The following is a 25,664-nucleotide window of genomic DNA, read 5'->3' as shown; positions in this document are numbered from 1 at the left end:
GGGACGGCCTTTAGCTCCTTCAGTGAATTTTATTTTATCTCTTCTCTTCGATCGACTGGAAACAGGTTCCACTGCAATGATTGTTGACTTATTTGCATGTCAAACTCATAATTTCCTGTCTCATCGGCAGTTATGATGCTCTCTATGAATGTGAGATCGGAATTCGCACGATCAAGCATGTCTAAAGAGACTTGTTACGGTACTCTTTTTGAAGTCAGCTTTATCAGGACGAGACGGGCAAGAACGCGTTTGATACCCAAATATCCACCAAAATCATTCCAGATGTCGAATCCTCTTGCCATCTCTCTAACACTTGCCTGACGATTTTCAAGCACAACATCATTTACTTTTTTATTATTTTCTTCAGTTGACGAGTCTCGACCGTTTTGCAAGGCTTTGTACCTCTCGTAGACTGGGGAATTTAATTACAATTAATCTATAAAATGTGTCTTTAATATTATAATGACAATCGTCGACTGCCTCCATAATCTTCCGGATCCAAATGCCTCTTCTGCCTTTTGCTGCAGTGTATCATATCAAATCGATATCTGCGATCTGCATACGCGTATTGCATGTAACTGACGGAGACTGAGCTGTGAAAAACAGGAAAAACGGCAAATCAATATGTCTTAAAAATAATTTATTTGGTAGTTTTGTACCGACCTTACTCTAAAATCTTAAACTACAAAAGTATTAGTACTAATTTCTTACTATATCGATTTGGAATACCCATAAATATTGGTACTATATGTATACCAAAGGGTAGGAAAATTTATATTTGATATCTACATAGTGATCTCCTTGGCATAAACGTGTAAATTTTCTAATTTTGAGTTGTGTCCTTTAAAAGCTGAACTGCGTCGAACAGCAGACATGAGAGTCCCATTTGAGTCACCACATCACTGTGGTATGAACTTTGATGAGTTTTGTCGGTCAATGTTAGAAAACAGAATTTTCCAGCTAACAGTAAAATGTTTGTTTTGCATCACGTGGTTGCTACGACAAAAGGGGGCTGAAAGCGAATTAGCGGGTCATAGTAGTGACTTCGAAAAGCGTGCGAGGCAATATGCTGACAGACGCTAATAGAAACCAAAACGCGGTTGAACACCTGCTTTAGTGCACTTAACAAGGCTACATATGTATATACATACATACTTATGTACATGTGCGTATAAAAATATGAATATGCATACGTATGTGTGTACTTAGTTATTGTTCTGTTGTATATAGTGTCATATATGCATGGATATACAACTATATCGGATATATAGTATTATATATTTTGATAAACATACATACATATGTACGCACTTCTCTTCTATATGTACATATGTATGTAGCAAAGCAGTCAGGTCCGCCGCAAAGTTAACCAACAAAAATGACAGTTAATCGTTAATATTTAATGAACATTTTAGTAAATGACCGTAGATTATCTACTTACATACACACATACATGCATGCATACGGCTGGGTCACAGGCAGGTAACTATAAAGTCCCAATTCCGCGCACAGCACTTTTCAGTTCGTTTTCGTATTTTCCAATATTTATTTAAGCTTTTCCATGAAAGTGGACGCACATTTGCGTTGGAAGAACCGAAGTGTGCGCATCCAAATAACAAGCGCAGTTTTAGAAAATAAAAATATATCGATGTGTACTTAAATATAATTGCTATTTTTACGGTTTATTAGTCCAATTTTAACGTGAGTGTTTTCTTGGCACATTCGCCGCACTTTAGGGCCATTACTTTTAATTCAAGACTATTTTAATAAATTTAAGAACTTTCTATAATTTTCAATACCATTCACTGAAAGCCACATAAATTCTATTTACAGTTTCAACACCGTTTACCGGAAGTTGGATTTTTCGTGAACGCAAAGTGGTAGACTTCAGAGCATGGATGCTACGACTGTTGAATCTATAATCGCAATGCCGCTGGGCGCCGCCAGCAACAGCAATACCAACATGAGTTGTGGCAGCAGCAGCAGCAGCAACAGCAGTGGCTATGCGAGCGCCACTACCCCCACGAATCCCGCCTCGGCCGGCAGTAGCAGCAGCCACAGCCAATATTCGGACTCGCATTCCAACACACCGGTGGGCTTGGTCGAGCCGACACCTGTGGCCACGATAGCTGCCGTAACGCCGTACTACAATGAAACGTTCCAGCAGCAACACCACCAGCAACAACAACAACATCAACCACAACTTCATCATCCACCACATCCACAGTACCCACACCAAACACATTCATATCAATTAACGGAGCCCTTGCCCACATCCTCGCAATACGATAACACCTACGATTCGTACACTTATCTCAGCGGTGGCGAAAGCTATCAGCAGTCCAGTGGTGGGAGTGAACGCAATTTATTGGGCATGCGGCATGCTACATCGCATTATACAACCTTGGAGAAGCCAAGTAAGCAGCCCACACAAACGGCTATACAGCCTCACACTAATACTGCCAAAAGCAACAAAATTTACAATAACAACAGCAGCGAAACCGCGCTCCGTTCTACAAAACGTATTGGTGAGTCGAACACGGCCGCTAAACCGCAGGCCGCCGCAACGCCGTTCTATGCGAATTCATTGCAAACGGGTGGTTCGGGCACCTATGGGGACCCCATCAAATATAGAATGTCTACTGGCACCAAATTGCCAACCCTTGGCGATTATCTGAACTACGGGAACCAACCATTAGATATTAGCAACACAGGGAATTATACGCAAAGCTTTTCGCAGCATCACGCAGGAAAACCGCTGCAGGACGTGCCGTATGGTGCGAGTCCGACGCAAGTCAAAACATTCAACAACATGCCAAACACGCGCTTGCCGCAACAACGTCTGAGCATGCATTACGGCAATACAGCAATGCCTGTCGGCATTCCTATCGGCAATGCGTCGAATAACAGTAACGGCAGCAACAGCAGTAGCAGCATTTATATCGATAAGTATGATAAATATTTGTACAATGCAGTGAGCACCGTGGCACAGTCACCGTACTATACAACCACACCACCCGCCAACCTCTCAGCAATGCCCTACAATGCAGTACCGTACGCACCCGCGCCGCCTGCGTCTACGTCAGTCCCACCACAGTATGCTGCTGAAATTCCCAACGACGCCTACCGCAAGTCATCGGCCACGTCGGCTTGGCACTGGAGCATGGACTATTCCAACGGTAATTGTCGCACGCTGCCGCCGCCCAACGGCATACCGACTGCCGCCATACCGCCGACGAATGCTAGCTATGTACCGACTAACGCCACAGCCGCCGCCAATCGTGATATATACTATAGTGCTGAGAAGTATAGCAACAAATATGATAAGTACAATTCATATTATAACCCACACCAACAGTATATGACGTCGAATGCGACTGGACGTAGTGCCTGGTCGAATTCGCCGCATTCCTCAGCACACCTTGTACCCACACTAGCCGAACGTTTGTCACACCCTTATCCACACCATGCACCGCTAACTACGGGCGGCGTGCCAACCGCTTTGGCGCCGTCTGCACATCCCTCCCTCGCATATCATCATCCCTACACGCCTTCCGCGGCTACAGCCACTGCGCGCCAAAATTGTTGCTCACAATTTCAACAACAAAACTGCTATTATCCTCGTACGGCACACCATCCTCACCTTCCACCGAACACGTATAGCCCACACTCGCAAACGCCACCGTACGGCACCAGCAGTACTGCAGTCGGCAGCGGTAACAGTCCTGTCATCAAATATAACGTGCTAGATTATGGACCAGCCAACAAATCAAAGGTGAATACAAATGATGTCTACGCTGCAACGCCCGCATACGAAGCGACGAATATGAATTATCATTCCCATCCGGCAGGTATGGCTCACAATGCTCAATATGGGAACGCTATGGCACCTACTACCGTCGTTGCACATCCACCGCTCAATCGTAATATGACACCGGGTTCCCACAATGACATCACGACTGTTTATTATAATGATCTCAATATGCAAACCAACTATGATAACTATATGGGGCCTATACAACCTACGCCGCTAGTTGAAGAACGACGTGAAAGTTTAGTCCAAAGAGTTGACCATCTACCCAATTTGCCACCACCCTACACGCAATCTACTTCTACGAAGAATTCGTTAATCGACTATCGGAAGCCCGCGGTCACACCAAATGATGACAGTTTCATAGCAGAGCCAACGCTCACCAATTTGGATGAGCATATGGCTACCAATATGAGTCAGAACCAATACGATAATAGCTATGGTCTGACCAGAGCATTGGAACCAATCGACGACGGCATGTATGGCAAAGCAATAACGCGTGAGAGTACAGTTAAGCCTGGTAACCCAACACCGACAACACCCACCACTAAAACCTACTCTAGTTTGCGTGATTTTCTCAGCACATGGAATGAGGATGAGGAGGATTACGGTGGCGCTGATGAGCTACAGTTTGTTGAGAACGCACCACCAGCGATTGATCAAGTCATGCGTGCCGAAAACAATACTAACTGTGTTGAAGTAATAAATAAAATGTCGAGCTTGCAAGAACTTCCCACCGAAGCGAATACACCAGCTGCCTATGTTGGGGACTCCGCACCGCTATATAGGGCACAACCCCAACCCCTAGTTATAAATAACTTGCAATTAAAAGAAGATTATTATCAACACCCAAAGACTCAACCAAGCATTGGCGCTGGTAGCACCGTTAATATGGAGGAAAGTCAGTATGCAAATATAAACTTACCTGACATTGTCATCGATATTGAGAAGTCCGGTGGCGGAACACCAAATATATCAGGCGCAACTAAGGCACCAAGCAACAACAATGTTGTCGAAAAATCCAATGACAAGGACGTAAGCTATGATTGCTTCGATGTAGAAAAAGAGCTCGATGAACTAGAATCAATAAAGATGGTAAAGATACCAAAAATTAATACCGATACAACGCCCATACGCAACGGTAGCGTCATCATGAAGGCGGCTACCGAAGCGCTCGGAGTAGTTACACCCAATGCAATGCTCGAATCAGAAAATCTTGAAATAATTGCGAGCCTTAAAGCCGTAAATACTCCTGCTGTACAAAAAATGGCGGATAAAGTGGAGAAAGACTTTTGTTTCTCAGAGCACAGAGCAGAACAGTCCTTATTAACCGTCCAGGCAAAGAGCGACAGCACATTCGATAGAAGTATTGAATGTGACAATACAACCAGTTCGAATGGTTCCACATTTGAGAAGGAATACGAAACCTTCATTAATAAGATAGGAAATGAGTTTGAATACAAGGTTAACAGTAACAATGAGAACAATTTTACTGCAGCTGTAAGCAACAAATTAGTTCATTCTGATATCAATACAAATGTTGCCGTAAACCAGGAAGTGCCAACAAATGAAATAAATAACACAGCGGTCAAACTAAATACAGAAAGTGATATGGAGATAGCACAAAAAATTAAAAGTTTTTCGAAGTTTCATAAACGGAAACGAAAATTTTCGGAAACGACCAATAATGCAAGTAAAATTCCGAAGCAATCGCACGATCTTGAACAAGAAGTGAATAAGGAAACTAATTTTATAGAGACCTTCTCCAAACCTTGCAGAAAAAAAGACTATAATGTCCCTTTACACACACTTCGCTTGAAATATATAAAAAAAAGAGAAAACAAAGGTCCTTCTTTCTATCAACGGAGGATACGGGCACTATATCATCATTTCGTTAAGATTAACAAACGACTTATTATATCCAGTCTGTTAAGAGAAGAAATGGTCAAAGTGTCGCAAAAACACTTACCGTTAATCGACCGCATAAATAGCACTACACTACCAACTAGAGATGGGAGCGATATCAAACAATATTTCAATCCGAAAACATTGAAATTCCTATGTGTGGCTTTCATTAACTCAGAGCTGTTCCAAAACAAACTCTTGAAGGGTGTTGAAATTTCAAAAGAAATTGATAAAATCCCAGAAACAAATATCAATGAGGAAAGTGTAAGGGATAGTCCAATACCACAAGAGGTGAAAGATTGTGAAGCGAAAGAAAATACTATCAACGAGGTCTGTAATAAGATAACATGTCCACCTTCATTGTCATCATTCGTTGCAGAAAACATTTTTGAAGAGAATGTTCGAAACGAAGTTTCTGATAGAACTTCAGAAATTGACGAGTCAGAATATTCAAAACAGTTACCGGAAGAACCACCAATAGCTGAATTGGGTCTCGAGAGCATTGAGGTTACTCAAAACGACATTAATTTGAAGAATCACATTGATTTTGACATGCCAACTACTTTGGATGTGAAGGATTCAAAAATGGAGCTTGATAGCATTGAAACGGATGAAATCGAAAAAGAAGTTCACAGTCCTGATTGTATTACAGAACCAATGGTTCATAGTGTGGAAGCTAATGCAGAAAGCATTAACACAAGGCCTAAATATGATGATAAACATGACCGAAATGTTGATAGAATGGGAATTAAAGAAATTGAATCCGAAGCCTATGATGGTGATATATCAGGTGATGGTGAAATCGTAACCACGAAACTTTTAACAAAAGGCATTGACAAACCCTTTTCCGATTTAAATACAAGTGTAAATATGATGGATATTTTAGAGAACCAGTGGATTTGCAATGAAAGTGTTGAAAACAGAGTGCCTGATGTAGAGAACTTGGCATGTTTAACCAAAGATCTCGTAAACCAAGTAATTCCACCAAATGATTCTGAAGATCATGTGAATGAGATCACCGAAAATACCAGACAAAAAGCGACAGTTACTGATTTAGTTCACGAGAATGTTGAAAATAGGGAGTTGGAAGCAATGGATCTGACGTGTTCCGCAGGAGTTGAGGAGAATTCAATACATAATCAGAAAACAGAAGTACCTGAATGTGCAATCTCCGTACCTCAGAATGAGATAACGTTATCTGAATTTTCAGGACCGTGCAGCAATATGGATCTCGAAGACGCATTTAAGGTTGCTGAATATCCATCAAGAATTGATGGAAGTCCTTTATCCGTCATGGAAGTTGCTGTAAGTCCACCCACAACTCCGCATATGGGTTCTCCAGTACATATGAAGAGCGAAAACAGTAATGACACAGACATTATAATGCTAAACGCATTTGATTTAGGCGAGCAAGCAAAACAACCAAATCACTTCAATAGAGATGTAGATTTATCTGAAACAGAGAATAGCCTTGATATGTTTGGAGCTAGAAGAAGTGCAGAACATTTCACAACAACGTCGAAAAATTACTTCACGACGAATATGGATCTTGACGAAAATTCATCAGACAGTAATTCATCGAGTAGTGCTGATTCATCCACATCATCTTCTAGCCGCATATCGAGCACATCCTCATCGTCCAGTTCCAGTTCGTCCACGGACGAAAATTCTCAAAGTAGCTTAACAACGGTACAAAGCGATTTCAATGAAATGAAGGAGTTGGAAAGAGAACTCTCGCAACATCAGGCAAATGAAGCGGGTATCTCAATAGAGCTTGAAAATGGCGAAAAGACTGCGGCAGCGACCAATATCGAAGATAACTGTGGCAATGAAGTATATATCAATTCGTCGAAAACTATAACGGAGAACGACATTAAAACCTTGAAAAAAATATTAGAAAGTGATAGTGACGGGCATGAAGAGATAAGTACAAACCGTGAGGATGTTAAAGCCGAGCTTGAAAATGGCGAAAAGACTGCGGCAGCGACCAATATCGAAGATAACAGTGGCAATGAAGTATATATCAATTCTTCGAAAACGATAACGGAGAACGACATTAAAACCTTGAAAAAAATACTAGAAAGCGATAGTGATGGACATGAAGAGATAAGTGCAAACCTTGAGGATGTTAAAGCCGATACAATAGACGTTGAAAAGCTAAGTGCCGACAAAACAACAAGCGTTTCGAAAGAGCAACAAACAGATACAGTAAATGGTGTGGCGGAAGATAACAAACTAATGCAAAATGAAGATTGCGTTGCAAGTAACGGTGAAGTAAACGTGACAATGCCTACGGCAGAGCGTGACTGTATTGGTACGGAGGTGGTGGAAGAGTGCGTAGAGAGTTGCGAGAAGTCGTGCGATGTCGAAGGTTTGGCGCGTGAACTCGCAGTGGATGAAGACCAGCCGCAGAACGAACCTGTGTTTTGCGCAGCAATAAATATCGATGATAATGATGATGACAGCAGTGGAGTACCGAGTTTGAAGAAACTATCGCTGGACTATATAGAGCGAGTAACTTCCATTGAAAATCATACGCTAAATAACCGAACTGAGGATGCGTTAAATAGTAAAATACCAAAGCTAAGTGACCTTTGTAAAATTGCCTTAAGTAGTTCCTTTGAAATTAGCGCCAACAACAACAGTAACAACAACACAAACCAAAACACGCCCGAAGCGTTAGAGCGTGAATTGAGCGTTGAAGAAGCTTTAGCCGAAATGTATCGACAAGCCGGTGTCACATCAGATCCCGAAGATGGCGATGCTGAGGAGAGAGAAGCTCAAGATGTAGTACTAATTAATTTAGAAGAAATTTTAGTTAACGATAGTGATTTATATGTTTTACAATGTGATATGAATGAAAATGTGCTCAGCGTTGTGGCGCATGCGCAGGCCAGCGATTTGCCCATGCAAGTCGATGAAGGTGTAGAAGATATTGAAAGAACTGTAAATGCTGAAATGCATGCAGAAGAAATGATGGGTTTAGAAAGTCCACAAGAAGAGGTGGTAGTGACCGATGATATGCAAACCGATTATCTCGAGTCATTAGTGAATGTACACGATGCCGTAGATAATTCCCCATCTGCACTACCGTTAACCCCATACATTACACCCCCACACACAGTAGAGTACGTTGAAGATGAGTTGAGGATCACGAACGATGACTCACTCAATACACAATTCGATTTTCCCGCCATACATCACGAAGAAATCGTCTCGCATGATTACAAGCGGCTCAAACGACAGGTATTATACAATAGTTTGCGTGACAAATATGTGTTGAAACGAGTACATTTTAGGCCCCACCATGGTAATCGTGTACTCAAAAAATATATACATCGTTGGATATTGCAATGCTTGATAGCGAGATTCAGGGAGCGCGAATTGAGGAAGGCCCACATGTATGTCGAAGAGTAGTGAGGTGAGCAAACCGATACTACGCTTTACTGAAAGACTTGCGAATGTACTAACGGTTTTGGGTACTTTAATTTAAGGACATTTGGGGTTTGATATAGAGTGTTTAAAACAAAGTGAGTCTAAATTTGGTTTTCTTTATGAAGCGTTTCAATAAGAATTGCATGTGTGGCATGGTTTGGGAGCTAAACTTCTGTGACTATAGTGTGGTTTAGCTTTACATCTTTGAGTTAACAAGAAACATTCAAATCAGCAAGCTTGACGCTATTGCTTTAAGGGATTAGGCCAGTCTAGAGTTCCCAAAAAAGATCTAACTTTAAAAATGTTTCAGGGAGTAAGGAAAAATGTATCTACTTTCTCCCTTTTATTCTTTATTGTGCATATATGTATTTGGGTCAATATTCAGAACCACCTTTTTCTAGAAGACTTAGGGGGCCACCATGACTCTTAGAACTCGTGCTATCTGAAACAAAATAAAGAACAAAAGATAAAATTTGGTAGTAAAGTACAACCAATAACTTAAGACAAATTTTCCCCATAGCGGCCTTGTAAAAAGTGGTTCAACCGGAGAAAATGAACAGTAAATTTTGTAGAAAAAAATATAATATAATAACACACCAATCCAATGGAGTTTACCAACTAATTTACTAGTATCTAAAGAAAGTTTTTAGGACCCTACAGTGTCGCGAACTGGCCTAACCTTTATGATTTTTTTGAGATCCGCTAAGAAATGTTTATTTAAAGACATAAATGGCACGTGCTGACACATTTTCAATACTTCCTTTATCAATTTTTATATGTATTATCTAGTAAAAGACACAATGCAACAGTTATAGATTACCATATCTTTTGTTTGTCATTGGAAAACATGTATTGTACGAAGAATCTCATGACACTAAAAGTCGTTTAAAAATATATATATTTTTCCCCAACTACATAACTTTATTGTTGTAACTGTTATTCTTGAAATAATTCTGTATATTTAAGTGAAAAATACTACATTGTTTTAATATTTAAAGTAATGGAAAAAAATAACTGTAAATTTTGTAATGCAATACACCTTTATGTTTATAAATATTTTTTAATTTCCTTCAAAGCCAAAACAAAAAGATAAAATCAGCTGTTTCGTGCGCATGAATGCGTTCAAAAATAGCACAGCTCTTCGACTGTTCACTTACCATATATTTATGCATAATTTACTTTATTCCATCTACTATATATATACACAGTTACGGACAATAAGTTAGAATCATCCATTGTACTAATTTTCCGTTCTAAAAAAATTATGAAAATATGAATTTAATTTAAATTAAAAAAAAAATTGAAATTCAATCATCTCAAAATCTTTGGAAGACAAAAAAATAGACTCATAATATCTTACATTAAAAAAACAAATAAATTTTTATAGAGAAAATAATAATATAACAGTTGTTAGCACCCTTTATCGTCTAATACAGATGACATAGACTGAATTAGGCTACAGAAAGCGCTCTGTGTAACAGAATACCAGATCTTTACACCTTCTCTCAGAGTTCCAGCTTATTTTCTGATTCAGCGCATCCAATATTTTCCTAAACGAGATTCCATAACTTTTCGATTGGATTCAGATTGTGCTGGCCAAGCCATAACATCAACACCATGATCTTAAAACTATTTTTTTTGCAAGACTCGAAGTATGTTTCGGGCCGCTCTCTTGTTGGAGTTGGTAAATTGAAGACGAATTCCAGACTTAGTCTAAAATTTTAACACCACACCATGAGAAACGTCCCCAAACCATTATATTACCGCCACCGTGTTTGCAGAGCTTAGTCATCTAGTGATCGCACATTTCTTTGCTTTTTGGACGTCAGACTCGCATCCAACCATCATATCCTATCACATTAAGTTTGTCTTCAGACCATAGAATGTCGAGGTATTTTTTTTAATTTTCAACTCCAATGTGTCACAAGACACATAATTACATAACTGATACAAATATTTATTCCACAGATCTAATTAGGCTAATATAACTACTTATTATGCTCTTTAAATTCAATGAAATCAAAACAAAACCTTTGATTCTATTTTATTGTCCGTAACTGTACATATATAGTATATCTTACTTTAGTTTTAACCTTAATTGTAATGGAAATTCAACTGCGTGTATTAGCGTCTTATCGGGAATCGGAATTTGCGTTTTAGGCAAATGGCCGCGGTTTAAAACGACATTATCTATTATTTGTTATTGAACAACATTTTAAACAATTTTCAATAATTTTTTTGCAACATTTAAGTTGAGCACTAGTGTGGAAATTTGTGCTCTCGTTATTTATATATGTATGTTTGTATTAGTATTGAGTTTTATTTTATACAATAAGTAAATAGCGGAAAAACTGATTCAAAGTATAGGCATAAAAAACCAAAAACAAACAAAAAATATGTTTTTGTATCAAATAAGTTTTATTACAAAAACAACGTTTCAACTTTCAATAATTTGTAATCATTTGCTTACATACATAATATGTGTGTATTTTCACTTTTTAACTACAAATATACTATACAAATAAGTTATAGTGCACACCCTGTATTCAAAAATTTGTCTAAATTGTCTGCATGCAACAACATATTTCAAAAGTTTGTAACTCAGCTTATCTGAGTTGTTAACAATTTGAAAAAAAAAAATAATAATAATAAATTTCTAGTACAATATTGCTTCAGAGAAATTGTGATAAATAACAGAGTTATGATTTTCAGCTGAATTATACCAGGTCTCTTGCCACCGCATAACGAAATAATTCGCGTTACACTCTGCCAGTTATATGTGACAAGCACACACTACACATTTGTATGTATGTATTACGGCAGGCACGACAAACGAATGCTTCACTAATCGCCAATTACGGAAAACCTAATTAGTTTTTCACACATTTCATATTTGCTGCGAATAATTCGTTACATAGCTGGCAATTTTACGGACCAAGACTTTTTGCATTTCACACTTGTAACGACAACACACTCCAGCAATAACTGTTTTCTTGAAAGTAAGGCAACGCAGAGCAAGTAAAATTGGATTGGAAATATACTTTTATTAGAAAAATATTTGCATTGCGATTTTGTTGCGAGGCAATGTCGTTGTGTAAGCAAGAATTATAGAAATAGAGATTACGACAGTTACAATCCGTTGCATTTTTGTAGTGCGTTTGACAGAAAACACGTTAGTCATGAGCGGATCGAGGTATAATTGTTGTTTTTGTAGCGGCAGAAAACATTCCTGAAGCAACTTCTAGGAATGGTGACAATCCTTGAACGGATGAAAATCCGGGTCCGTTCCGTTTACTTAGATCCGACTGTCGTGGGCAGTCTTTGTTTACAATTACTGTTAACATTTTACAGTTCACTTCGTTTATGTCGTCATGTTCTAATATTTTCTTGTCATTTTGGTAGTCAAATTTACTGCATACTTCAACAAAAAGTATAGTATCGTGTTTCCTTAAAAATGTGTTTGCCTTTTGTGGTTATTAATCCACGTTGTTGTTTAGGAAAATGCATTCACTCATGGAGTTTGAGTAATAGCTTCAAATATACTGTTTTTGACATTAGTTGAAATAATGTAAAAATGTTAATTTGAACAAGAAAAAACGTTAACTTCGGCTGCACCGAAGCTAATATACCCTTCACAGATTACACTCGTGCCTTAGAAAATAATTTATACCAAATTTCGTAAATATATCTTGTCAAATGCAAAAGTTTTCCGTACAAGAACTTGATTCCGATCGTTCAGTTTGTATGGTAGCTATATGCTATAGTTAACCGATCTGAACAATTTCTTCGGAGATTACATTGTTGCCTTAGAAAATATTCTATACCAAATTTGGTGAAGATACATTGGCAAATGTGAAAGTTTTCCATACAAGAACTTGATTCCGATCGTTCAGTTTATATGGCAGCTATATGTTATAGTAGTCCGATATCGGCAGTCCCGACAAATGAGCAGCTTCTTGAAGACAAAATCACGTTAGCAAAATTTCAAAACGATATCTTAAAAACTGAGGGACTAGTTCGTATATATACAGACAGACGGACGGACAGACAGACAGACAGACGGACAAGGCTAAATCGACTCAGCTCGACATACTGATCATTTATATATATACTTTATAGGGTCTCCGACGCTTCCTTCTGGATGTTACAAACTTCGTGACAAACTTAATATACCCTGTTCAGGGTATAAAATAATTCACTAAATTGACATAAGACATTAGATTCATTAGAAATGTGTACTTTTCTTGACTTTAACACACTTTTATCCATTTCTTAATGATAGACGACACTATCGGTACATTCTTTACTTACAGTTACAGTTTTTGAGTATTACATGTTTATGTCAACTACGTCATAGTGTCAGATTATTCTTCAAAATCTATAGAATGTGAAAATTTTGAGTTTGCGAATGTGACATTTCTGCCAGTTTTGTAGCTTGTTAGCAGAATTCATAGCCTATTGGTCAAAATCTTATATTCCATCTTGGTTGTAATCTCTTCATAACTAAACTTCAATTGCAATTGTCATACAGAAATGTTGTAAAATCACATATGTCAGTCATCACTAATAATAAATATACCGAATTTCTACTTCTTTATTGGCATAGACACCGCTCACATGGTTATAGTTGAGTTTACAACACACCAATACCAAATTTATGTCACTGTTTATCGGTTGTTAGTTTATTTCACGCGGTCAGCTGTTGCGCTGACGTCATAATAGCGCTTTTTTGAAACAGCCGTGTTCAGCACGCACGATCAACTTCTAAAAAGGTATTTCATCATTGAATATATTCCTTCATTAATCTCCTTCAAAATTTTGATTATTAATGTTCATATATCATTTATGGTAGTTTACCGCACTAATGCTTCGATTGCTTATCAGATGATAAGAATTACGACACACATGTCACTTTAATATTTCTTTAACTGTTAATTTGTTGGAAAATGAAAATATTACAAAAAATACTGACACATTTTTATTACATACATATGTATATCCCATATATGTGCTACTAATTTGTTGTTTTATCGTCAAATTGTATAACTGAAATTTGTTGTTTCCATGCTAGTAAAGCTCTTAAATAAATCATTTGTTCGTATAATTGATTTTTCATAGCTAAGAAGAAGTGCTGTTGTGCTTGAAGGTACAAATTTCATCAGCTTATCTTGGCATCAAAATTTATTATATGAAACCCCCCAGTAGAAAATCATACGACACAAGAACTAGTACGTATCTTAATCAGGCCTCTAGAATCAGCAGTTGTCAATGACTTTTTTAGGTTTGTTGTAAAAAAAGTGTTATGACTATAATAATGAAAAGTCGATCCTTAACTATATTAGGTTTTCCGTATGGCGTATATTCTATAAAATTTTAAAGCACAAGGCAGTAAATATTTTCAAATATACATAGCGGTAATATTAGGTTCATTTTTAATCTAACCGTTTCATACAAAAATTCTATCTAAAAGGCTTAACCTATAAATCATATATTTAATACCGTCAATGTTAAATGCGGAAACTGCGTTGTTGTCGTTTCCTGGACTTGGAGAAAATCCTTTCTTTATTTACTCTGCAACATAAGTGCAAGTCGTCTTAAGCGATACTTCAGATAAGCATACATATCGTCACCTAAAATGCAAAATAACGTAACATCACTTTTCAAAAGTTTACAGGCGAGGGAAAAACTATATAGCCGAAACCACGCATGTCGAAACAAAATTGAGTTTTGGATACAAAATGGCTGATTAAGATGGGGGTTTCATATAATAATTTTTGAAGTCAAGATATGTCGGTTAAATCTGATAGCAGAAGCTGAAAATGTTATGTTACATACATATACATACATACATAGTATGTATGTAATATGACGTAGTGAATCGTAAGCAATAAAAAAACTCAAAATAGAATTTGTTGATGATACGTAGTTTTGCATTTTAAGTGACGATAGGCAAAAAATTACAGCTTTAACACATTTTGATGAAAACATGTTATATTTGACTTACGAAAGCGTAAATTTTAATTATTTTTATAGTAACTAAAGAAAGTTATATTAATACCTTTTATTTCAGGGTGTTAATTAAAGATTTCATCGTTCGAGATATTTCTTGGTGTGCAAAATATTAATGAAAATTTTCAAAATATGTAATAATACTTGAATAAAGCTAACAAATATAACCCAATCTTATTACGTGACTCTGAAAATCATATTCTACTCTGTCGTTAACTCATTAAATCGATTTGCAAATACAAAACACGCATACAATTTTCTTAAATACACAAACAGTATAAACTTTTTCAATCAGTTTTAAAATATTGATTCGCCATAATATATTTTGTTGCAGCATTACCAAAAATAAGATAATAATATGACAAATTTCTTCATTAAATTTTTTCATTTTCAATTCTTCTGATAAATTTGATAAAAGTAGTAATAATGATAAATAAATAAATTAGTTTGCAGTGAGTAGCATGAAAGAAAAGAATATTTACAAAAACAAAATCAAACCAAATGACATTTACATACATACATATGGTATATACGGATAACTTTATATAGACATTTTTGAATGTTATCAAAATGAAAACAACAAAAACATATTGCGAGCTTTTAATGTACTGTGAAAAAGACAAATTTAAAGACTACATACATACATATTTGATAAATATGTAAATATGCATATTTACTGCATGTGTGGCTGAAGAGTATACAGAAAAACAACAAAAACTTAGTTTTAATACCAAAAAACATATACAACAAAAATATCAAGCTAACAATTTTTATTTATGTGCAACAAAAAAACAAATACACATTTACAAAAATATTAAAGTAAATAAATATTTTATTAATAATAAATATTTATAATAAATATAAATGTAACTGCGGCAAGTGAAAATTTGGTTGCGGAAAAAATATTTTTTTTTATCTCAAAGACGTTAATGTAAATGCATGCACATTTAAAAAAAGAAAAAAATATATATATATATATTTTAGTATATATGCATATATATGTATACCAAAAAGAAAGACAAAAACAAGCAAATGTTAACATATTATCCAATACATATTTATATTAAAATATATATCAAAAACCACTTCTTGCCTCACAGACAGTCCGCAAAGTGCATAAGCACACATATACACACGGATATACATACATATGTACATGCATGCAATTAAGTGCAACTGACACTGTCTACTTACATACATATTGAATACTAACACATTTTATCTATAAATGTACCACTTGTATACCAAAAGCAACAACTTTAAAACAAAATCACAAAGAAATCCAAACTTTGAGGTTAAAGTTGAAAAAATGTGTAACAAAAGTAAAACTACTAGTGTTATCTTGAAACTATATTAATTTTAGTAATTGCCAATCTTTTCAATCATCTCTTATATGTAACTGCTCGTCATATTTATTGTATAACATACATATAAACACTTTAATTTATTTCGATGACTCTCATTGTAGCTGTAGCCCTGCTCTCGTAACGCATTCCAAAGTACCAATATTTTTAGAACTAGCGAATTGTTAAATAATTAGCAAAACAAAATGGTATATGAAAAAAATTATTTAAAATTAATCTAAATATACATACACATAGTGAAGTAAAAAAAAATTTAGCAAACATACATAAATACATATATATATTTTAGTGTAAAAAAAATATTAAAATTAATATTAAAATATAAAGATTAATTTTCGCATATGAAATAATAAAATAACAAAAAAAATTATTTTAGTTTATGTAATAAAAAAATATTTTTAAAAAATTAATTTTACAAAAATTTACCATTATAAAAATTTCTTAAAACCTACATTTCGTTTTCTATATTTAAAATATTATACGCTTACTTTTAGTACAAAACCAAAAATTTGCAAAATAAAATCACTAAAATTTGAAATAAGAGCAAATTAAATTTAAAAAATAATTATTTTATGTACGTATGTATGTTGATTAGTGTGTGGCGTTGGCCGAAATTTAGACTTACATAATACAGAAAAAAGGCATAATTAGTAATAATTGCAAAAATGTTAAAAAAATACTACAAAACAGCAAACCGTAAACCCATTTTAATGAACCGTTTATAAACGGTAGAAGAACACAAACAGCTGTGTGTATTGTAAGCGTAGGCTGCTTTAACAGAAGATACAGGTCAAATGAAAAAAAAAAAAAAAATAAATATTCGAAAAAAATTGATGTACCTAAAAATTGTAATTTCATGGCAAGGCATGAAAATTATGCGCTATTTATAAATAAATATATATAAATACATATATGTGTGTGGCTAAGCAAAATGGCATGCAACAAATTTGTTTGCAACCTAAAACGTTTTACAAGTAAGAACAATGTAAGAAGCAAAATTTTAATAAATTGAATAAAATCAAAAGCTCTTAAAACTTTTTTGCATACTTTTGCGCTTGGAAAATCAAAATGTATACATATTTATAGCAAACAATACGGAGTCATTGCCGACAAAAATCTTAGCATACTCATATATACATACATACATATATACACACTTTTAAATTTTGTATGTATTAGAAAATTCGAAAAAACTTTTGGAAATCGCATTTTTGCATTAAAATTAACGTCGAATAACTGTATGTGCAAGCATTAAAAAACATTTTTTTTAATGTTCTTATACTCTAAAGATATTTACTTATAATCAAATAGTGCTAGACAACTAAAAGACAACAACAAAACAAACAAAAAACATCGGTAATGTGTAATTTTGTAGTAAATAACAACAAACAATGCCTTTATTATTGTATAAATATGAAATATTGCAAACATATTCAAGGGATTTGTTTAAATACAATATGATAAATTATAAAATATTTTTCTTTTATCTACGTATATATATATTTACATAAATTTACATAAAGTACGCGTGTTAAACAGAAATTTTTGCAATAAAAAATATGTATGAGTGTATTGTGTAGCCAATGTTGAAGATATATTTGGGTTTAAACATAATAAATGTCCTTTATTTTGAATGTGAACAACCGTTTGTGTTTTCTTACTAAAATTTAGAGATGAAGTGAGCATTATCATAACATAAACAAGTAAGGAAGGGCTAAGATCGGGTACAACCGAACATTTTATACTCTTGCAACTTGCAAGAATCAAAGCCATGGAAATGCCTTAAGGGGGTATTCTGGTCTAGAAGCATGAATTTCAGGTAATTTTTAAAGTGTCGTAAAAAAAGGCAATTCATATTTTTACTATCCATTTTTTTATCAGTTATTTGTTAATTTTAGAAGAGTACAGAAAAAAATTAAAAACTAAAAAAAGTAAAAAATTTCAAAAATTATTAGCTGACGAATTGGGGGGTCTCTAAAAATTTCCACGTGACCATACCCATGATTTCAACCCTCCTAGTAATCTGAAACCAAAAAAAGGAGTATTAATCTAGAATAATGTCGCAATGGCCGGAACTACGGAAAAGTGGGAAAAAATTTTTTTCACAAAATGGCGACTGTCTGAAAAAAAAGTTTTTTTGGATCACTTTTTCTGACTATTTCGAATTTTTTAAAAATAATAAAAACAAAAATTTGGGTATGGGGCTAGTTCCAACCATAGGCAAGCCTATAAAGAAGACTCTATAAAAATTTCAAGTAAATCGGTCCAGTAGAACCTGAGAAATCGTGGGTATCGTTCCGAAAAAGTCAGTTTTGAGAAAAACGCGTTTAAAGTTTCGCGTAAAGTCTTTTGTTCGATTAGTTCCGGTCGAACCAGTTTGGATGCCGGGTCAGAAAAATGCCTATATCTCCGAAAATAATTTGAATTTTGAAAAATCCTCTTGTACACAAATTCTTGAATAGTTAAACTTTAAACATATATAAAAAAATTGATTTTTTTTAATTTCTAGACCAGAATACCCCCTTAACGTCAACGAGAGGATCGGAATCTAAACAAATTTATACGAGTATATACATACACTGACCGACCAATTCGGCATAATATTTGTTAGAAAAACGTAAATCATTATACGTACAAGTTGTATATGGCAGTTGGCGTAGTATCGACCCGTATTTAAAAGAATGTTCCCTGCGTTTCATTAAGGTACCTAACATACAATCACCAATTAAATCAGCGGGATGTTCGAAAATGCTTGTAATAGTTATATAGGGACTAGACCAACTAGGTCAATTGTATCTATTTTAGCCACATACTGCTATAAGTAAAACATTTTCTGTCATTTTTATTGAAATACTCAAATATTGGCCGCTATTTTCGGTCGGCCTAGGGGCTTGAACTTATTTGGTTGGATTTGAACAAATTTAAATGGAATTTAAAATTGTTCTATATAGGAAGTAGGCGTGGTTGTAGTCCGCTTTCGCCCATTTTCATACCGTGATATAAGAATATGAGAAGAATGCCACATACCGAAGTTTGTCGAAATTGGTTGGTCGGGTCCCGAGATATGTGATTTCACCTAAAAGTGGGCGGTGCCGCGCTCATCGTTCAGCTTTAACACCGGCTCTCATTATACAAATATGTACTTTTGATATGTCATATTCTATTTTTGAAATATATGATTGTTTGTATTAAAAATATCGTAAAAATACCTTTTTTGTACCTCTGAAACTCTCACTTTGCGGAGTTGAACGCATTTTTCACATCCAGGATAAATAGCGCGCAATATTTCCTTCCCATCTTTTCCCACTTATTACACATTTCTCAGTATCAATTAAGTACTTTTCTTAATACGTCAATAGTGGATCGTATTGTCTCTCTTAAAATCCTTCGGCTGTTTGGATTGATAACTCCAAGCGGTTTCATGCTATGCTTTCGCACACTTTACTAATCGTGTTGAAGATGCACAGATGAATGTTCTACGGTTGGCTCTTTTAGTTTCGTGGGTAGAAACAAACGCTGTGCCTTGCACGGATCGGGGAACAGCTCTTCTATTATGCACGCATTGTACATTAGAACAAACATACTGGGTCCTAGAGTAATGGATTTTAGGGCTCTATTTGGTATACCATCTATTTCAGGCGTTTTGGAGTTTCTGATTTTTTTCGTGATAGCCAATAGTTCTTCTTTTGTGACTAATAGGGGGATCATGTGACGGGAATAATGCTTCAGCAGCATTTTTCACAAATGATACGTTCTCAGGCTTTTTTTTAACTTCGTTCCTCAGGGGTCTATGTTTGCTTCTTCACAGAGCTTTTCGAAACAGGATCTTTTACTATGGATAGTGGCTGACTTCAGAAACGTTTTTTGGTATTTAAATGCTAAAAGAGGCCTGTATCCGTCGCGTTGTAATTCTGCCTAATTTAATTGTAATTTCTTGGTCTCATCATTCATAAAATAGGAAAAAAATTTCGAAAAATAAGATAAAATGCAAAACTGCCGTATCTCTTCGTATATTACTAAAGTTCATCTTCTTAGTGACATAAAGACTTCGTAGATTTAAGATATTTATTTACTCTTACATAGAACCGAAGGTGGCTAAGTATCCACTGATAAGTAGTAATCTGCAAAAGGTGCTTAAGATAGAGTTAAAGATTAAGTTAGTTACAAATTCAGTAACTGCAACTTTATCTTTAAAGTGGAAAGCATGTTTAACAGGCAATACCTAGTGAATAGGCGAAGAAAGAGATACCATAATTAAGAGACTTTGGTGAAAAGGCGAAAACGGAAAAGCTGGTGGGTGGTCCATTTAGATGGTACTGGACCTGGGGCCCATATGAACAAGGTCGTTCATTCTAAAATAAAGCATTTTAATTCACAATAGAGGGTTGCTAAAGTTTCACTTAACCTCAAATATTTCGTCGAGCTAAGATCTTCACAAGATATGGATGTAGATTGGATGTTCCGGCAAGATTATGTGGATAAGGCTCATTTTGCAGATTTCAAGCTTCTCTAATAAGGTTAAATCAGTCTATGTATTACTAAAAGGACTGATTTCATGGTAAGTGCACTTTGCAGACTTTTTTCCACGGTTTTTCGAAAAGGAGATATGCTTTAACAAATTATTTCCTTTTTATTAGGATTACTGTCCAGGGCTCACAGGGTTTTTAACCGATTTTAAAGGTTATAGCAATCCTCTGTAGTTGACTAATGAACTCTTTTTTACGATGTTGTCTTAAGCTTGTTGGAGGTTTAAATTAAAATTGTATTGTGTTGTTATAAAATAACATATACTTCGAAAACCTACTAAAAAGCTTTTGATTCGAACATAACCACTCGACGTGTCGTTTTCGTATGTTTGCTGTTGTTTCTCCGTTGAAGCTTCTGTTTTAGAGGCATATTCCATGCTGCAAAAGGGAGCATAACATCACTGAGTATGCGAATTATGTAAATAGGTTCTACTTTTCTTTTATCCAATACAGAAGACCCACGCCGTACCAGGAAAAGCATTTCCATATTACGATGCTTCCACCCCTATGCTCAAAAGTTTTTTCAGTATATTTAGGGTGAAATGCTGCATTTTTCAGACAGTATTCCGATGTCGGCGTCTCCGACAAATTAGATCAGCATCTTATGAAGAAAAAAACTGCATCTTCCAAACTGAGAGGTTAGTTGGCGAATATACAAAAAGACGGACCATTTATAACGGTTGATCTAAATAAAAGTGCTTTTTTCAATAGCCTTTTTTTGACATATCACGCGTGAGTCGTGTCAAGCTATCATGTTATTTTTGTTCAGTATTGTTTGGCATTTCATCATGGAAAGACTTTCGCCTTCAACTTTATTACGGACATTTACGTTCTGTAAAGAATATTGCTCGCGCGCTTTGCTCATCTTGAGACCCAGCATTATTTTATAATATTCAACCGAAAAGACTACGTCCAGCATGCAGTAAAGAAAATATATAAGCCTTGGTTGAAAGTGTACACGAAGACCGTGGGGAGTCGTTTCGGCGCCGTTCGCAGCAACTTGGATTGACGTAAGGAACGACTTGGCGCGTTCTACATCGAGATCTTAATTTAAAGCGTACAAAATAAAGCTTGTACACGAACTGAGGCCGCTCGACCTTCCCAAGTGACATTGCTTCGCTCTATGTGCCATCCAAGAAGATCCGACGTGTTCGAGCCAAATTTTCTTTAGCAATGAGACCCAGTTGTGGCTCAATGGGTATTTAGCAAGCAAAGTTACCGCATTTGGGACGAAAAACATCAATCAGTGGATTTATTGAGAGAACATGTAAAGTCTAAAGTGTATGCGGACAATCCCGCTTCGATTCAGGACCTGGAGCAAAACATCACGCGTGACATTCAGTCATTCAGTTGAAATGCTCCAACAAGTAAACGAAAATTGGATTCAACGAATGGAGATAATCTTCAAAAATAAAAAAAAAACGAAAGATAATAAACATTCCCCCTAAATTTGAAGTTTCTGTGTTTTTTTTAAGTGGGGAACCTCGAAATGGATCACCCTTTACTTATGTTTATTTATAGGGTCTCCGACATTTCCTTCGTGACAAACTTAATACATTCAGAGTATAATAAACGATATGAATACAGTTTTGCTCATTTAATATTTCTATATGTTTATTTTATATTCTAGTTGTAAATAAATTAGTATAAATACATAACTATGGCATGTTATAGTTTCACTACTAATGTGCCATTTCCTCCATAGGCGTTTGAGGTGATCTACTTTACGAACGAACTGACACTGTAAATGCTTAAAACAATTTTCTTGTCTTTCAAAGCACGAAACGATTGTTTAGGTTGGTGTTTCAAATCGTTATCTTATCGCTCATATTATTGTAAATAATAAACACTATCGCAATAAATATTTCATTACCGAGGTTGTTATTTGTAGGTCAAAAGTTATTTGCTTGCAATGATGATGTTGCATAAAAACAATTGAAACACAGTTCAAGTTTTATTTAGATTGAATAGTGAGCATCTTGACATATATTATAAGAACTCATTTGCAAATGACGGGGCTCTCAGTATTACTTATCATATTTTCCTTGGGCGAGAGATTTTGATGCTCTTTCCATAAAAGTTAAGGTAACAAAATATAACACCCTTTCATAAGTAGACCTTATATATTCTCCTCGTCATCTAATTATATATTACTTCCATAAAGGGACCTTTGACGAATGTTATAAGTTAAATTTAGAAACATAATTTTATTACATATCCCTTTCGATGACAGTAAATATGTCTCGAATGAGAAATAAACAAGAACAAGCTGTAATACCCTTTACAAATAGAAAACTTGCCATACAAGAACTTCATGTTGTTCGGTCAGTTTATATAGCAACTTTATACGCTTTTGTGGTCCCATCTGCTCGGAAATTACAGGGGTGCCTTGGACCACAATCAATGCTGAATCTCGTGAAGATATCTTGACAAATGAAATGTTCTCCAAACAAGAACTTCAGTTCTATCGATCAATTTATATGGCAGATATATACAAGAAAGGTCCGATATACGCAGTTCCGACAAATGAAAAACTTCTCTATACAGACAGAAAAACCAACAGATGAACGTGGTTATATTGACTCAGCTCGTCCTCTTTTCCATTTTTATATAAATTTTTGTAGGATTTCCGACGTTTCCTTCTGGGTGTCTCGTTCGTAAACTAAAGACTCGTGAGCACAATTTTTAAATTTCTAACCCTGTATAAATGATCAAAAAACTTTTAGTACAACGCTAACGACGTGGACTAATCCTTAATGGCACCTTGTTATTCTGTTTCAATCAGTATTTAAATCACTATTTTAAATTCTGCTTTATTTGCATCTTCATGTAATTCGATATGGGAAGAGCCCTGAATAGGGTATATTAAATTTGTCACGAAGTTCGTAACACACAGAAGGAAGCGTCGGGGCCCTATAAAGTATATATATAAATGATCAGTATGTTGAGTTGAGTCGACTTAGCTATGTCCGTCTGTCTGCCTGTCGGTCTGTCTGTCCGTCTGTCTGTATCTATACGAACTAGTCCCTCAGTTTTTAAGATATAGTTTTGAAATTTTGCTAACGTCATTTCCTCTGCAAGAAGCTGCTCATTTGTCGGAACTGCCGATATCGAACCACTATAACATATAGCTGCCATACAAACTGAACGATCGGAATCTAGTGCTGGTATGGAAAACTTTTGCATTTGAAAAGATATATTCACGAAATTTGGTATAGATTATTTTCTAAAGCAATAATGTAATATGTGAAGAAATTGTTCAGATCGGCTCACTATGGCATATAGCTGCCATACAAACCGAACGACCGGAATCAAGGACTTGTATGGAATACTTTCGAATTTGACGTGGTATCTTCACGAAAGTTGACAGGGATTACTGCTTAAGGTAATAACAAAATCTCCGAAAAAATTGTTCAGATCGGATTACTATAGCATATAGCTTCCATACAAACTGGACGCATAGTTACTAAAAGAAATGCACCTGTGAAGGGTATATTAGCTTCGGTGCAGCCGAAGTTAACGTTTTTTCTTGTTTTAAGCTGTCTCTGGTAACTGATACATTATCACGTGGAGGAGCTTGATTTAATGTCAGAAATTTACGAAAAGAAACATTAGCTCTTTCAAATACTTTCCTTCAAATGCGATTGGAGAGATGTCGCCAGACAAAAAGATATTTATTTCAATTAGATCAATTTCATTAGGATCACATTGACTTCTTGGGTGGTATTTTCTAAATATCATTATCACTATAAATCGTTTCATGCAAACAAATACTACTCTGATCAAATTGAAAGGGGAATTTTGTCCATTTTATCTCCTTCAAAGTAATTCTCTCCCGCTGCAATACACTTATGCCAAAGAATTTTCCAGTCATCATAGTACCTGGAAAAATTCTCCGTCGTGGTGGCCATGAGAGCCTTCTTCGATTCAGCTTTTATATCCTCAACTGAGTCCTCGCAGTGATCATGTGAATTTGCTGAATAGCCAGAAGTAACAAGAAGGTTAATCAGGCGAATGGGTGGTGGCGAATGTGGCGAAATGATCACGAATAACCAATGCGGTATGAGATGATGCAGAATCGTATTTCTTTGTTCAATAAATTCAGACAAATTAAAATCGAAGAATTCACTTTTAGAGCCTCACAAAAGGACGCGTATCTCAAATACTAATGAATATTTAGACGTGAAATTTATCATAGATGTCACTAACAGTACTATCAATTTACAGAAAAAAAATTTACCTATTCGAAAAACAAGCGAAGTATAAATTAAAAATTCACCTTTCAAGCCACAGTTGTATAGCTTCCAATTTATGCCTAACCAAGGCATAGACTGATCTTAATCAATGGAACTTACTTGGACATCTGATCGTCCTTTGTATTCCCCATTTGTTAAGGCGGTTAATACTCGTATCAATCTTAGCCACTCTGCAAAGTTCATTAAAAGTGTATCTACCGAGATGTTTAATCTCAGACTGGCAAAAGCCGAACAATAGAAGAAAAAGTGAGAAAATGGTTCCCCCCCATCTTCTCCCTTACAGCTTTGACAACGAACCTATTCAGTCAGAACACCTACAATTGTGGCGAGATTGAAAGACGCTGCAGTGGTCTGGTAG

General features: G+C 35.6%; 1 protein-coding gene across 2 annotated transcripts in view; it reads left to right on the top strand.

Moving 5' to 3' along the window:
* The window catches only part of LOC120769639, a 56,539-nt gene extending 41,014 nt beyond the window's left edge, over positions 1–15,525 (top strand). The window contains exons 2-4 of one of the 2 annotated variants that reach the window (XR_005704868.1): positions 1,834–8,962; positions 9,016–9,137; positions 15,222–15,525. Coding sequence is in view for 1 of the 2 variants with exons in the window: in XM_040096744.1 (XP_039952678.1) it covers positions 1,895–8,962; positions 9,016–9,030 (7,083 nt within the window). In the remaining variant the exon portion in view is untranslated. Of the gene's footprint in view, positions 1–1,833; positions 8,963–9,015; positions 10,068–15,221 lie in introns of those variants that run through there. The other variant, XM_040096744.1, reaches the window with a different exon arrangement.
* The last annotated feature ends 10,139 nt before the right edge of the window (positions 15,526–25,664 follow it).

The sequence above is a fragment of the Bactrocera tryoni genome, chromosome 2, assembly GCF_016617805.1.
Source record: "Bactrocera tryoni isolate S06 chromosome 2, CSIRO_BtryS06_freeze2, whole genome shotgun sequence".
Taxonomy (NCBI): domain Eukaryota; kingdom Metazoa; phylum Arthropoda; class Insecta; order Diptera; family Tephritidae; genus Bactrocera; species Bactrocera tryoni.
The sequence above is the reverse complement of the archived record's forward strand: the minus strand, read 5'-3'. Positions and strand labels throughout refer to the sequence as shown.